This window comes from Sorex araneus, chromosome 2, assembly GCF_027595985.1.
Source record: "Sorex araneus isolate mSorAra2 chromosome 2, mSorAra2.pri, whole genome shotgun sequence".
Classification (NCBI taxonomy): Eukaryota; Metazoa; Chordata; class Mammalia; order Eulipotyphla; family Soricidae; genus Sorex; species Sorex araneus.
In genome coordinates this window covers 207,219,122-207,234,619 of record NC_073303.1, presented here as the reverse complement: position 1 = coordinate 207,234,619, position 15,498 = coordinate 207,219,122, and the positions used below count along the sequence as shown (strand labels likewise).

Sequence of the window (15,498 nt, the reverse complement as noted above, 5' to 3'; positions counted from 1 at the left end):
CCAGGGTGTCACGGGGAAGAGGGCGGGGAAGACGCTAGCCCACGTGGTAAGACGGATTCAGGGCAGTCCAAAGAACTCTGTGCACCACGATGTCACAGGGTGTCCACGTAAATGCTACAGGAAACACAGAGAAGCCAGCTCGACACTTAGTACGAACACACAGTGACTCTGTGACAATACCTGCCATCTAATATAGATGCACAGGGACCTTTAACTTACCCTAGCTCTATTTTTAAATTGTTTAAAAATAAATAGTTTTGCAAAAAAATAGTTTAAATGTCTTGCATTAATTTGATAACAAGTTTACAACTCTGTAATAGTTCTTACTCCAAATAGCTTATCATGAACACGTAAATTATATTATTACAGTATACTCCATATTCCATCTTACTGAGACACAGGACATGACAGAGGAGTCTTTGTGGCAAGGTACAGTCAACAGTCCACCAGAATCAAGTACCTTCCCTCCCGCAGGTCAAAATTGGAACACGGCATCGTGGCATTCTGTGGCCTTTCTTGGCAACTCTCAGTTCTGACACTAAACTGGGGGGGAGGGGGACAGGGAACGGGACTACAGATACGACAAATGACAAAACCATGAAGTCTGACCAAGGAACTTCCCACCCTGTAAAAGGCAGGAGAAAGGAAAACAGGAACCAAGGAAGAAATGACTCGAACCCCAAGTTGTGTGAAATGTTTCCCTTCAAGCTGTGGAGCTGGAGGCACTGTGGGGATGGGACAATCCCAGAGACACAGTCTCCTCAGCTCAGAGCCACTGGGAAGGAGGCTCTCTCCCCGCCCCCAGTAGCAAGAGAGAAAGCAACCCCAGTGCCAATTTACTTAAGATGTAGCTAAATTACAAAGAAGTTGGGAACCCATTTAAATGGCAGCATAGACGGTAGGGAAAACAATTTCCACACAGCTCACAGAGGTCAGCTGTTTTTTCTTTCATGATACGCCACAATCACCACTTTCTGCCTAAGGTCACTGGGGTCTGTTTTCTTGGTGGGGGAAGAAGGAGAGGATCAAAGCTCACGCGTCTTTAGTAAAGACTACATAAAAGGACAAGATAAATTGATTTTGAGGCAATGTTTTCTATTGAAATCAGTTAATAATTTTATATATAAACTTCCATTTGTATAAAAATCAGTTCTATATCAAGTTCATCCAAGAAAATGTCGACTCATCTTGAGAGACAAAGCATTTCAACAATGAAAACATGGGTAACAAAAAAAAAAAGAAAAAAAGGACCTGCTCTCCCAGGAACCTACGCTCACCAAAGCATTTTCTCCATGATCCTGACCCCGTCAGTCTTTATGTGCCATGCCAATCTGGACCAGAGTTTAACGACAGAAAAAGGCAACAACTTCTAGAACTGGTGGTGTAGCATGTCTTTTCACCCCCCTAAAGTAAGGCCATTTATTAAAATTGACAAACCACAAGAATTGAAGGCAACAACAACCAAAAACAGGGGACTTTTCATAACCAGAAAAATGAGCACGGCTTTTAAAACGTAATTTAGAAATGCCTGTTGGAAAAAAAAGAGAGAGAGAGAGATTGCGGGTGGACGCTCCATCTCCCTCGCCGGCTCTGAGCCCCGCCCAACCTCCGCCCGTGTCCGTGGGAACCGGGGAGTGGTACCCACGGGTGGTGGCTCCAACACCTTCGTTTGAAAATGGGCCATGGGGGCGGGGGGGGGGAAGAGAGAGGGAGAGAGGGGGGGAGACTTGGCATTATTTTACTCTGTAAATTCCATTCGACTTCGGGTTGGAGACACATGAAATGTGCTTTTAATGCATAAAAATCACAGTGGATAGCAGCAAAGGACGTGTGGGGGGGGGCGGGGCGGGGCGGGGGCGGGCTCACTCTGCTCCGCGGGGAGGAGGGGCGCCCGGGCCCCCCACCCCCACCCCGACCCCCGGGCCTCAGTAGTGCTTCTCCTGCAGGTAGGCCTTCATCTTGGCGGGCAGCGGCAGCTTCTGGATGAGGTCGATGCGCGTGGACTGGCGGATGACGAAGCGGCACAGGTACTGCAGCGAGCGCACCTGCATGAAGCGCGACACGGGGTGCGTGAGGCGCACGGGGTAGGTGGCGGCTCCGGGCAGGCGCGAGCGCGAGTAGCAGAAGGCGCCGTTCTCCGAGTCGCGCACCGAGTGCTCGATGAGGTCCACGACGGAGGCGTGGCCCTCCACGTCGGGCTGCTCGTAGAAGCTGAAGCGGCCGTTGGAGTGCTCGATGCGCGTGTGCAGCGTCTTGCCGTGCGAGCGGAAGCTCAGGCTGAGCAGGTAGCGCTCGTCGGAGCTGTCGCGCACCAGGAAGGAGCCGTCGGGCACGCTGGCCAGCTTGCCCTCGGCCTCCCAGCGCGTGATGGGGCCCCAGTACCAGCCCTGCCGCGCCAGCTTCTTCAGCTCCTCCGTCAGGCTGCTGGCGGCCAGCGCCGGGCCGGGCGCCGCGCCCGCGTCCAGCCCCAAGGCCACGTGCGGCTCGGGCCTGGCCAGCGCGGCCAGGGTCCTCTGCAGGGGAGGTAGCAGGGGGCACAGCGGGGGCAGGTCCGCGCGGGGGCCCTGCAGCACCAGCAGCCCGGTCACCGCGGGCCCCGCCCCCGTCCCCGCCCCCGCGGGCTCCGCGCACAGGTCGGCGTCGGCCGGGCCCTCGGCGTCCACCTCCTCGTCCTCGTCCTCCTCGTCGTCGTCGTCGGGGTCCCCGGCGCCCGCGGCCGACACGTCCATGGGCGAGGGCGCCTCGAGCAAAGGCACGGTGTAGTGGATGTAGTCGGGCACCAGCCCCAGGACCACGGGCACGTGCGCGTCCAGGCGCAGCCGCAGCTCCGTTGGGGGCGGCCCGGGGCTGGGAGGGCGGGGCGCGGGGCCGCCGCCCACGGGGGGCTCGGGGCCGTCGGCGGCGGGGGAGCTAGCCTTAATTACTCATCGGTCACTCCCAACTACATTGCCTGAGTGAATCCTCCCTAATCATGGGGCAGCTACCAGTTGTTAAAGATCCACTGTGTTGCCGAACCTCTGGTTCAGGGTACGTGACATTACCCCCTGCCCAACATGCATATGTGCATGCCCGTGTGTGTGCAAACACACACACACACACACACACACACACACACACACACACACACACACACACACACACCCCTTACAGTCATTAGACTGGCCGACACCTTGTGCCTTTCATGCAAATCCTTCTTCACCAGCTCAGCAGAGCCTGCAGATGAGAAGAAAAGTGTCGCCCTAAAAGGAGATTCAGTTTGGACTCCGGATTGCTGCTCCTTGGAGTCAGCACTTGGACTATCAGCTCTTCTGTGTCCTAGACCCCCAACCCCACCCTCCTTCAGCCTATGTGCTTATGTGCTAGCTAGAATGTTGCTTCTCGGGATCACTAAGAAAATGGGAGATGTGTGCTGAAAGTGGATAATGGACCAAACATGATGACCTCTCAGTGCCTGTGTTGCAAGCCTTAATGCCCAAAAGTAGAGAGAGAGTCTGGGGAATATTGTCTGCCATGGAGGCAGGGGGAGGGTGGGAAAGGGGGGGTATACCCGGGATATCGGTGGTGGGGAATGTGCACTGGTGGAGGGATGGGTGTTTGATCATTTTGTAATTGAAGCCCAAACATGAAAGCTTGCAACTATCTCACCGTGATTCAAAAAAAATCTTAAAAATTAAAAAAAAAAAGAATTTTGCTTCTCACCACTCCTGTTTTGTTCACCCAATGGCATATTTCTGCATGGTTTGTGCAGTAGTAGAGGATGGCTCACCCTTCTGTCAAGTTCCTTGTATTTCCTCGTCCCTGCCAAACTCACGGCTGGAAACAGCTACGACCATTCTACAGAACTGCTAATGGACGGCTTTCCCCCACGTTGCTTCCCTTGCGCTTGTAACCAGCAGAATGGGCAGCATTGCTCTCCTGCTTGGCCGCATTTTACACCTCTGAACCCACAGTGTGGCTCAAGTACCTCTTCTTGGTGCTGGAGACGGGGGTGTCTCGGGGCGCCCAGACAGCAGGAGACAGTCCCACACCACACCTGTCCAGTTGTCGTTCCCATCAGAGAGAGAAATCTGGAATAGACAGGTAGTAAAATGATTTTATTTAGGAATCATGAGAGCAAGAGAAGAGAACTGCTTGAGTAAAGGGAAGAGCGCCTGAAAGGAGGACACAGGCAACGCCAGAGGAAGGTGGTAGAGAAGAGATCAGGGATCAAAAGTGAGTTCGGACACTTCCAGGCAGACTGTGCACCCCTTGCCTTGAGAACTCACGTTACAGACCGTTTCCCTCTCAGCTGCCTCTGCTTGGGCTGAGGATTGTCTTAGGGGGTTGTCGTGGGAACAGGCATAGAGCCAGGTGGGTTTCTTGTTACCCTCAGCCCCGTCAGGGCACATTTCTCACCACCACCAGTCATCTTTTGAGTCTGCCTGTCTTTTTTTTTTTTTGTCCCTTTTTTTTTTGTCCCTCCCTTAAACTTTCCACCAAAGAGCCATCTCCTGATTTCCCTACTTCAGTCTTTTTTTATATATAAATTTTATTGAATCACCATGTGGAGGGTTACATAGTTCTCAGGATTATGTCAGTTTTACAATACTCAAACACCCTTCCCTTCACCCGTGCCCATATTCCATCACCAACCACCCCATTATACCTCCCGCCCCCTCCCGCCCCCCCAGTCCCCGCCCTTGTAAGTGATAAGTTTCACTTCGTTTACACTTTATCTTGGTTACAGTCCATGTTTCAACACATAACTCACTATTGTTGCTAGGGTTTCCCCCCAAAAAAGGAAAGACAGTCCTACTGTCAAGGAAGCATTTGATAGCTCTCCATTGCTGAGAATGTAGAGATATTAAGTCCCGCTGTTTGTTACATAACTTTTCTATTTCCCCCCCCCCCCGTCCCGCGCCACCGAGTTCACACCTGTTTAGTAATCACCATGCTGCCTGACAAAGGAAAAAAAAATGAAAAAGATGTTTATTTCCCCTCATCAGCCGGCGTGGGGCTCTGGCTTAGTTGATAGTCTGGTAGAATGTCTGCAAGCAGTTTCTGGAACCAAAAGTAATACGCTGGTATCGGCCCCGGCTCAAGATTCCACCAGTGTCCCGCTGTTCCAAGTACATAATAATTTATTCCCTTGTATCCCATTCCCACGCCACCAGGTCCGTGTCAGCTTAATGGACATCATACTATGGTTAACACCACGCCACGTTTCTTCCCGAGAAAGAAGGATATTTCTTCTCAGCTGGCATGGGGATATGGCTTAGTTCAGTCTATAGAGATGGCTACCACTTTGATTGCCTTCAATATTTCAGCAAAAGAGTTACTATTCTTGTTAGGATTTCCCACCAAAGTCCGACCAGTTAAGAAGGAACCATTTCATATCGGTTATGATTAAATGACATTAGGTCGCGCGGCCATGGCAGCGGCCTCGCAGCTTTGAATTTCTGTATAAAGTCCAGGGAAAGTACAGCCAGAAATTACATGTCACTACAAACTTTAACCCTATTATGGTCCCCCCAAAGTCCAACCCGTTACAAAGGAACCATTTCATATTGCTGATGATTAGATGACATTAGGCTGCCGCGGCCACGCGGTTTTGGGTTTCTATATAAAGTCCAGGGAAAATTCTGCCTAAAATTCTATCGCTACAATCTTTTACCCTTCAACAAAAAAACTCAGTACTATTGTTTGGAGTTTCCCCCCACGGTAAGCCCTGCTAAAAAGGAACATTTACACGTTGCTGACATCAAGAGATATTAGGTCGCGCGGCTGCGATTTGGATTTCTATATGAAGTCCAGGGAAAATTCTTTTGGTAATTGCATCACTCGCTGGCGGCGCCTGGGCCAGTAGCTCCGAGCACACAGTTTGGAGGCATTTTGGGGGCGCCGCTCGTGTCCAAAGTGGTTCAGTTGCCTCCGGGGTCGATCTCGCGCGGCGGCACAAAGGCCCCTACTTCAGTCTTGGTCACACGTCACACGAACTGTAAATGTGAGTTAGCCCTAAAACATAGAATGACTGGCTCTCCGCCCAGGTGAGATCCAGGGCAGCCGCACACAAAACGACTCCTCTGCTCCTTAAAGATTATGATCCCGGAGGGCTACTAACCACTTTTGGCACCCAGCGGCTTCTTATAGAAATGCATCTAGACTGTGAACTGAGCTACAACCCCATGCCGTCCCGGGAGGGGAAAGGTTTTTCTCTCTCGACCTTTTCTTACGGCGGGGATGACAGCAGCGGCGGTGGCAACGCCCACATGGCGACCGCCATCTTCTAGAACCCACTCCCCAGAGGTACGAGCTTGCAGTGACGTGCGCTCAGGAGGTCTTGGGATGGGGGTGTTACCGGCACGCTCTCCGCCCAGCTGAGATCCAGAGCAGCCGCACACAAAACTGTGAACTGAGCTAAAATATCAGAAATCCAAAACCGCGCAGCTGCGAGCTCATATACTCTTCATTCTCAGCAATGGAAAACAAATTATCAAATGATGCCTTTTTAGTAGGTTTGGTTGTTGGGGGAAAATTCTAAATAATAATAGTTTTCTGTTGAAATATTGAACGTATTCAAAGTATAGAGAGAATAAAGTGAAGATCATTAGCCACACAGGTGGTGAGGGGGCGGGAGGGGGGATATACTGGGGTTCTTGGTGGTGGAACATGTGCACTGGGGAAGGGATGGGGGTCTGATCATTGAGGGACTGAGACTTGAACCTGAAAGCTTTGTAACTTATTTCATGGTGATTCAATTAAAAAAAAAAAATAGAGGGGCTGGAGGAATAGCACAGTGGGTAGGGCGTTTGCCTTGCACGCGGCCTACCCGGGTTCGATTCCCAGCATCCCATATGGTCCCCTGAGCACCGCCAGGAGTGATTCCTGAGTGCAGAGCCAGGAGTAACCCCTGTGCATCGCCAGGTGTGACCCCCCCCCAACAAAAAAAAGTAAAAAAAAATAGAATGACTGGATGGAAGGGCATAATGGACTGACTAATAGGACGAAAATGGAAGAGGAAGGCAAGTGTTACTTGGGATATTACTTAAAGTAAGATCGCTTGTACTTGCAGAAACACCAATAACAAAGGTGTAATTGAGGTGTACAGAAGGAGGGCACAAATCAGTAGTTGGCGTGAGGTGCAGCACCAGAACATCTGCCCCTGCCCCAACTCTAAGGTGCAGGGCCGAGAGAGAACGGAGAAGGGGCTGTTCTGAGAGGAGCAGGGACCCTCAGCTGAGATGCACGGTGGGAGGAAACTCGTGTTAAAGGAGCATCAGGGAAAATAAAGATCCAGTCTTTTGTCTCTTCAATAGTTATTCAGCTGAGTATCCCCATTGCCTGAACCCAGCTTAGCTAGAGGGCACAGGGACTTGGGGACTTGGTTTCCATAGCTGGAGCAGGTAAAGGGGTACAGCTGGAGGTACAATTAGAAGGTAGCTTCTACACGTGGATTGTTTCGGTCAATTCACCAACTAAGAAATGAAGAACTTTGGGGCTGGAGCAATAGCACAGTGGGGAGGGTGTTTGCCTTGCACGCGGCCGACCCGGGTTCGAATCCCAGCATCCCATATGGTCCCCTGAGCACCGCCAGGAGTAATTCCTGAGTGTAGAACCAGGAGTAACCCCTGAGCATCGCCGGGTGTGACCAAAAAAAAAAAAAAAGCAATGAACCTTGAGGAATTCATTTTTATCTAGATTCTGGAATGCAAGATGATTTATACAAGGACAAGAGTCCAGTTGCATCCTCCCTGCCTGACTGCTGCCTCAAAAACTCGATCTCAACCCAACGCTGTGTCTCCAGGCGGGGTTGACCCTCCAAGGACAGTTGCACTAGACTTCCTCCCACGTGGAAGATGACTGAGGAAACTCTGAGGGGAGGTCTGCGAGCAGAACTGCTGAGACCAAGGTGGTTTACGCTATGTGGATATTCTCGAGTTTCCAAACTGGGCTTCAGAAAGGCTGAAGCAAAGAGGAGCAAGAGAGTGAGGTAGGGAGCTTGCCTTGCAGGCGGGTGACCCACGTTTGAGCTTGTCTTGCATGAGGCTGACTCAGACTGGACCCCTGGCACCTCATTTGGTCAGGAGTGATCCCTGAGCACAGAGCCAGGAATAAGCCTTAAGCATAGCCTGGTGTGGCCCAACCTCTGACCTCCAAATAAAGGCTGAAGGAAAGGCTATAAATCCACTGGCAGGGGCTAGAGCGATAGCACAGTGGGGAAGGCGTTTGCCTTGCATGCGGCCGACCCGGGTTCAATTCCCAGCATTCCATATGGTCCCCTGAGCACTGCCAGGACTAATTTCTGACTGAAAAGCCAGAAGTAACCCCTGTGCATCACCAGGTATGACCCAAAAAGAAAAAAAATCCACTGGCAAAGGTTACAGGAAGATAGTAATATTAGTCAGAGTTCTCCAAAGAACCTGTAAAATATGCAGCATGATTCCACATTTTACAATCATATTAGATAACATTTGATAACACAGTTAATTATAGCATGATCAAACATTTTATTAAATGTTTAACTATATAACAAATAGTTGAATTTAACTATAGATATGAAACCAGAATAGCCATTTCAGAAGAACTAACTTACACATCATGTTTCTTTGGACCTCTGGACTAGATCAAACCACAATCAAGTATATGTAGTAAGCCAAGTATTGTAAAGATTAACATTGTTAAATTGACCATAATAAGTAAAGCAATATGCAAATTAAAAACAATATTTACCAAAATACCAATAGCATTTCTCACGGAACTAGAACAAAAATTATGGGATTATCTCAGAACTACATAAGACTCTGAATAGCAAAAACAATTTTGAGAATGGGTAGAAAACAAAAATAGAGGCATTATACTCCTTGATTTGAGATGCTTGAAACTGTAACTTAGCTAGTATGATAATAGAATAAAGCACATACAAAGATCAACAGAACAGAATCAAGAGTTCAGAAATAAATGCACAAATGTATGGACAAAGGATTTATTAGCATACAATGAAAATGAAAATTTTTTCAGAAATGTCGGTGGGAAAATTGAACAGCAATGCACATAGGAATTAAAATTAGACCAACACTCTACCAAAAAAATATGGATTTTAGATAAGTATAAGACCTAAGATAAATACACACACACACAGAAGAATCAATAGGATACTGAGGCAATATGTTCCTTAAATAAGCATGATTTATTTTGGTTTGGGGGCCACATCCAGCAGTGCTTAGGGCATATTCCGGGTTCCACACTTAGGGACACCTCCTGGCAGACTTGGGGAACCATGTGGTGTATAGGTAATCAAATCTAGGTTGGCCACTTGCAAGGCACATGCCCTGCCACTAAACTCTCTCTTTGGCCCTCTTAAAATCAGTTTTAGAGGTATGGTTGGGGGCTTGATTCAGATCAATGGAAATAAAAATTTAAAAATTTAAATGGAATAATAAGCTTCTTACAATGAAAGAAGTTTGCATTGAAATGAAATGACTTCCTATTGAATGGAAGAAAACATACAAAGTACATTTGATGTGGGGTAAATGTCAAAAATATATATATTCATAAAAATCAACACCAAGCAACCAATTTAAAAATGTACAGAGGGAGCTTGAGAGCTAGTATCAGAGTTCAGTCACTTGCCTTGCATGCAGATGAGCCTGATGTCGGTGGGCCCCACGGGTGACTTATGTGAAGCGGAGAGGAGAAAGATGGTCACTTTCTCCCTATCCACCTCTGCCACCCAGGACCAAGGGTTATTGGGTTCTTGTCTCGCCTCGCAGAAAAGCATTTCAGGAGTAAGCGAGCAGTGAAGTAAAACAGATTTTATTGGAGGTTTTTGAAGGGGAGGAGGAAGATAAAGTGGGAGAGAGTGGAGAGTAAGGTGCTCAGGAGAGAGAGCGGGCTCTTCCAAGGAGGGAGAGAGTCCCTGCACACATCCCAGAGTTAGACAGGAAAGTATGAAAGTGCACATATCAAGAGGGGAGATGCGGGTGACACATGTGCTTGGTCACATGGGCACAAACAGCTCATGGGTTCGGGCAGCATAAGCGCCCTCCCTTTGGTCAAGGTGCCTTTCATAGGATTTTTCCAACCTGCCCCAACGTGGGGCTTCTACCTAGATAAGAGTCCATTGCTAGATTTGTTGTTAAGTGGGTAGAATTGGGAGCAGCCTTTGAAACTCCTTTTTTTGACCTTTGGTCCTACTGGAGCTTCTCTCGGAGCATGGGTCCAGCCTTCTCTGGTCTGGACTAGCCGAGGGTTAACCAGATTCATCATGATCATTCCGTTGATCATCGATTTTCTCAAGCGGTCTCAGTAATGTCTCCATTTGTCCTAGCCCTGAGATTTTAGAAGCCTCTCTTTACTCGTCCTTCCCAACGGTGCCGCATTGGAGGTTCTTTCAGGGTCAGGGGAGTGAGAGCCATCATTGTTACTGGTTTTGGCATATCGAATATGCCACAGAGAGCTTGCCAGGCTCTCCCATGCAGGCAGGAAACTCTCGGTAGCGTGCCAGGTTCTCCAAAAGGAAGAACTAAACTATAAGAACTAAGCTTCTGAGAGCTTGGTTTTATAGTTTCTGGATGTTGGCAGTTTCTGGGTGTGACTGCCTAGCTACTGGAAAATGGGGGATCTGGCTGGAAGAGGCCCAGTCCTGATCTGAGCAAGTTTGGAGATCTCAACCCCTGGTCCCACACACCTGGGTTCCTCTGCTGGTTCCTTCATACGTGAGGCTCATCCGAACATGTGGAGAGGGGCCTTGAGCATGGCTGTGGCTGGGTTCCGGAGGTCTTTGGCTGTAGGGGCTCTGCTGGGGGGGGGAGGGAAATAGCCCACCCCCTCCGAGGGGCCCCGGTGAAGACAGCCAGGCAAGAGACTGCGTCTCTCTCTTCCAGGAGCTTGGTTTTATAATCTTTGGATATTGGCCTATTCCTTTAATCAGATTAAAGGAAGGAATTAGAGGCAGAGAGTCTCTTTTCTTTGGGTCATGACAGAATTTATCCACACCATGCTCTTTAACTATTCTAAGTTTAATGGCACTTGGCCTGGGCCATTTCAATGCTAGGGTAGCTAACAGCTTGCCCTGGGTCCATACAGTCCCTTCATCAGGACCCTGATTTGGGGGTACTAAGAACTAAGGGCAACTGAGGCTAAATCGAATAAATATGACAGATGCCCAGGAGTAAACATTATTCAGAGCCAATTAACTCCCAAGTTACAAAAATATAACATTAACTGTCTTCCTGTGTCTATTCAAAAAGGACATCACTCTAAAGTAAACTATGCAAAGGACATAAGGGAAAGAGAAAACCACTTACAAATACAAAACCCAGAGTCCTCAGGAGTATCTGGCCCTACAAGCCACAGGTTCTGGCTCAGGGGGATGAGTGATTAACCGATAGAGGTAGCAGAGCACAGAGAAGTTAAAGATAAACACAGAGGAATGGGAGTGTTTGAGGATCATGGTGATGGATATAACCCAATAGCCTCTGCTCCTTGGAGCAGACGAGAAAGGAGGCACAGCTGTGAAAGGGATTGTTTTTCTAATATCTTTTGTCATTTTCATTAATTGTATGTAGGAAAGCCAGGGGCTTTTGCATATTAATTTTGTGACTTCCAGTTTTCTGTATAGATCTATTGCTTCTAGGACTTCTTTGTAGAATCTTTAAGGTTTTCTAAATATAGTACCATGTCACTGCAAATAGTGAGAGCTTGGCTTCTTCCTTTCCCCTGGGTGCCCTTGATATCTTTATCTTGCTTCATGGCTATAGCAAGTGCTCCCAGTACTATATTAAATAGAAGTGGAAAGAGTGGAAAACCTTACCTTATGTCTGGTCTTAGAAGGCAGGCTTTTAGATTTTCCTCATTGAGTATAATGTTTTCTATGGACTTGTGCTATATGGCTTTAACTGTACTGAGGAAAGTTCCTTCAATTATCTCATTTTGTTGAGAGTTTTTATCATGAATGGGTCTTGGATCTTGTCAAATGCTTTCTCTAAATCTGTTCATATGATCATATGATATTTTTTCTCTCTTATATTGATAACAGTGTATTATGTTGATTGACTTGCATATGTTAAAACATCCTTGAATTCCTGGGATGAATCCTATTTCATCAAGGTGTTTGATGTTTCTGATAAATTGTTGGATTCTTAGTGTTTTGTTGAGGATCATTTTATCTGTATTTATCAGGGATATCAGCTTGTAAGCCTTTTTTGGTGGTTTCTATGTCTGTTTTTGGTATAAAAGTAATATTTACTTCATAGAAATCACTTTGGAGTATTTCTGTTTCTTCAATTTCCTGGAAGGGCATGAAAAGGACTGGCAACAGGTCCTCTTAAAGGTTTGAAAGAATTCACTAGTGAACCCATCAGGGCCTGGGCTTTTGTTTTGCAAAAGACTTTCAATTACCACTTCAATTTCCTCTATAGTGATAGGTCTATTCAGATCATCTAAATCATCTTGGTTCAACCTTGGGAAGTTATGAGTCCAGGAATTTATCTATTTCTTCTATGTTCTCTTGTTTTGTGGAATAAAGGTGCTCAAAGTAATCACTGATGATCCTTCCAGTTTCCGTGTTTTCTGAGTGATGTCCCCCTTCCATTTCTGATTCAGTTTCTTAGCGTCATGTGAATATTCATTCAGTTGGAGGTGCTGAGACAAGGAATGCGAGAGTAATTATTTTTCACAGAGGGCCCCGGATCCACTCAGATCCTGTGACAAAAGGTAGAGCATCCTGGGATCTCCTTTTATTACCAACCTACCATTCCCTCTTCTGGAAGAAGCAAGGAAGTTACAGGAAGAACTACAAGCCAGTTAGTTTCGACCTCCTTGGGAAAGAAATGCAAAGCCTGAAAGAAATGCAAAACTGAAAGCTTTCGGGAGCTGAAAGCACCTGGGGTTTGGATGTCAAAGACAAGCTGGACAAGCACCTGGGGTTTGTATATAAAAAACAAGCTGGGTCTGGGCTTCTGTGAGAAGAAAAATGCTGACTCTTTCGATTTACTACGATTTAAGTTATTTGCTGACCACAGCTTAAAGGAAGAGATATTCAGCCTCATCCAAACCAGTCATGACACAGGAGTAATCTCACCCATTTTCATGGGTTCTTTATTCCTGCCCATTTGCAGGACAATCTACACAGGCTAGTCCTGACGGCCTAGTCTGGCTCCAACATATTAGGGTTCTCTCTTTCTTTGTGGATCCTGATAGAGGTTTATTGATCTTGTTTACTTTTTCAAAGAACCAACTCTTGGTTTCACTGATCTTCTGAATTGTATATATATATTTGGATTCCACTTTATTAGGCTGTTTTTACAAACAACAGAGGTAAAGAAGCCACCCAAAAGCCTTGGTAAGTGTTGGAAAGATAACAGATTACTGCTGGAATTCCAGACAAGTGAGTCACATTCAAGCAGCTAAGAATAGCCCCCTTGGTGTAGTGACCTTGCAGCTGAACAGAGACAGCCGCCCCCCTGGCAAGCGCCCCCTCTCCCTTCTCAGCTGAGGCAAGTGAGAGCTGAGAATGGTGACTTATCACAGTATTATGCTGAGTCCAGTCTTGAAGTTAGGAAGTTAATATCTAGGTGTTAAACGTTTTGAATGCCTTTTGATTGGAGGATATCCAGAAGACAAAATATGTATTTGTGGCAAAAAAAGAATTTAAAGTTTAAAACATTCTGGCAGAAAAATTTTATCTCAAGAAAAATGAAAGGAAAATAAAGTAATAGAATGGGAAACTGACTCCCAAGAATAGTAGAGATAAGTACCAGGAGGATTGTCTCATGGCTTGGAAACCAGCCTCACATGCTGTGGGGAAAGGCAGCTCAGATAGAGAAGGGACCACCAAGTAAAGGGTGCTAGGAGGGCCTGCTCAGGATGGGAGATGCAGGCTGAAAGAAGACTATAGACCGAACACAATGGCCACTCAATACCTCTACTGCAAACCACAACACCCAAAAAGAGAGAGAGAACAAAAGGGAATGCCCTGTCACAGAGGCAAGGCAGGGTGGGGGGGGATGAGGTGGGGGTGGTGGGAGGAATGCTGGGATCATTGGTGGTGGAGAACAGGCACCGATGGAGGGATGGGCACTCGACCATTGTATGACTGAAATGCAAGCACAGAAGTTTGTAATATTGGTAACTGTACCTCATGGTGATTCATTAATAAAAAATTATTTTAAAAAATGAAAAATGAGGGGCTGGAGTGATAGCATAGCGGGTAGGGCATTTGCCTTGCACGCGGCCGACCCGGGTTCAAATCCCAGCATCCCATATGGTCCCCTGAGCACCGCCAGGAGTAATTCCTGAGTGCAGAGCCAGGAGTAACCCCTGTGCATCGCCAGGTGTGACCCAAAAACCAAAAAAAAAAAAAATGAAAAATGAAAGTAAAAAGGTGATAAAGCACAGAAGGAATATTTGACCTTCATACTAAGATAAATGTAGACAATCTAAAACTTTGTTCCCTTTCTCTATATTAAAGTTATTTTCAAGGCCTAAACATACAAGCTTAAACTGCATACTCCGTGTCTATTTGAGTGTGTACTGCAGAGAAGAACAAAACTTGAGGTTTAAGTCATCAAAAGTAAATAAATAAATAATTACAAAATACAGTCCACCGGAAGTGATAAAGTGGGCAAATATTAAAGGAATACGTAGGTAAATGAAATATATAAATCTGGTGGATCTTTGAAACCTCTTTCATCCGAATTTTCCTAGAGTTCTAAATCTTATAAGCTCTTTAATTGTGAACACTGCAAGCCTTCTGAACATGTCTAGGACAGATGTAATACTTTCGAAAGAGCACTGCAGGGTACAGCTTAGTCATGGCAAATAGGATCATGATTAGCAACTTGTTTCCAAATTCCTCGGGAGAAGGACCCCTTGGATGGGACTTGGGACACGAGTCCCAGCTCACTCTTACGTTGAGGGGGCCGATTTATTTCTGTTCTACCTCACGAAGGAGGAAAGCTGGTCTGGATTCCCGCTCGCCATGCACAGTTCCTCCCCTCCGACCAATCGAAAGAGGCGACTCACACTCCAGGAGCGCGGCCTGCTGAAGGAGAACCGGACGCCTCGATGTGACATCCCCTGGAAGCAAAGGCGCAGCAGACATGTCCGAAAGGCTGCCTCACCTCTGCGACTTTCCTCCCAGCCTTGCTGGCCTACATTCGTGCTTGTCCCGCCCTCTCGGCCAGTGTTCAGTGGGAATTTTCCGTGATCCAGACTACCCTAGGGAGCACCACTGCTGAGGCCCAAATGGTGGGACTGGGTGTGCCTCAGCCATCAAGATCCCACTTACCACTGACATTGATGAGACCTGGGTCCATACTCCCATCTGTTTCCATACCGGCCAGGTAGGGCGTCCTGCCTCCAGCCAAAGGACGTCCATGGAGTTGGTATCATGCCTCCTACAATCAGGAATATTTCTATTCAAACACGGGACCAGGCCCACCACTGACATGTTTATACTTAACACCCTCACAGGAACAACCGTTGCAGATACCGGACCCCTGGCACCAGCGCTGGCAG

General features: G+C 47.3%; 1 protein-coding gene across 1 annotated transcript; it reads right to left on the bottom strand.

Moving 5' to 3' along the window:
* Positions 1–1,850: 1,850 nt before the first annotated feature.
* On the bottom strand, positions 1,851–6,262 carry LOC101545187 (suppressor of cytokine signaling 6). The gene is made up of 2 exons (XM_055124551.1): positions 6,213–6,262; positions 1,851–2,847 (listed from the first exon to the last, which is right to left on the bottom strand). Exons 1-2 carry the CDS (start codon positions 6,260–6,262, stop codon positions 1,926–1,928), a joined length of 972 nt encoding a protein of 323 aa, XP_054980526.1. The 3' UTR covers positions 1,851–1,925.
* Positions 6,263–15,498: the final 9,236 nt, after the last annotated feature.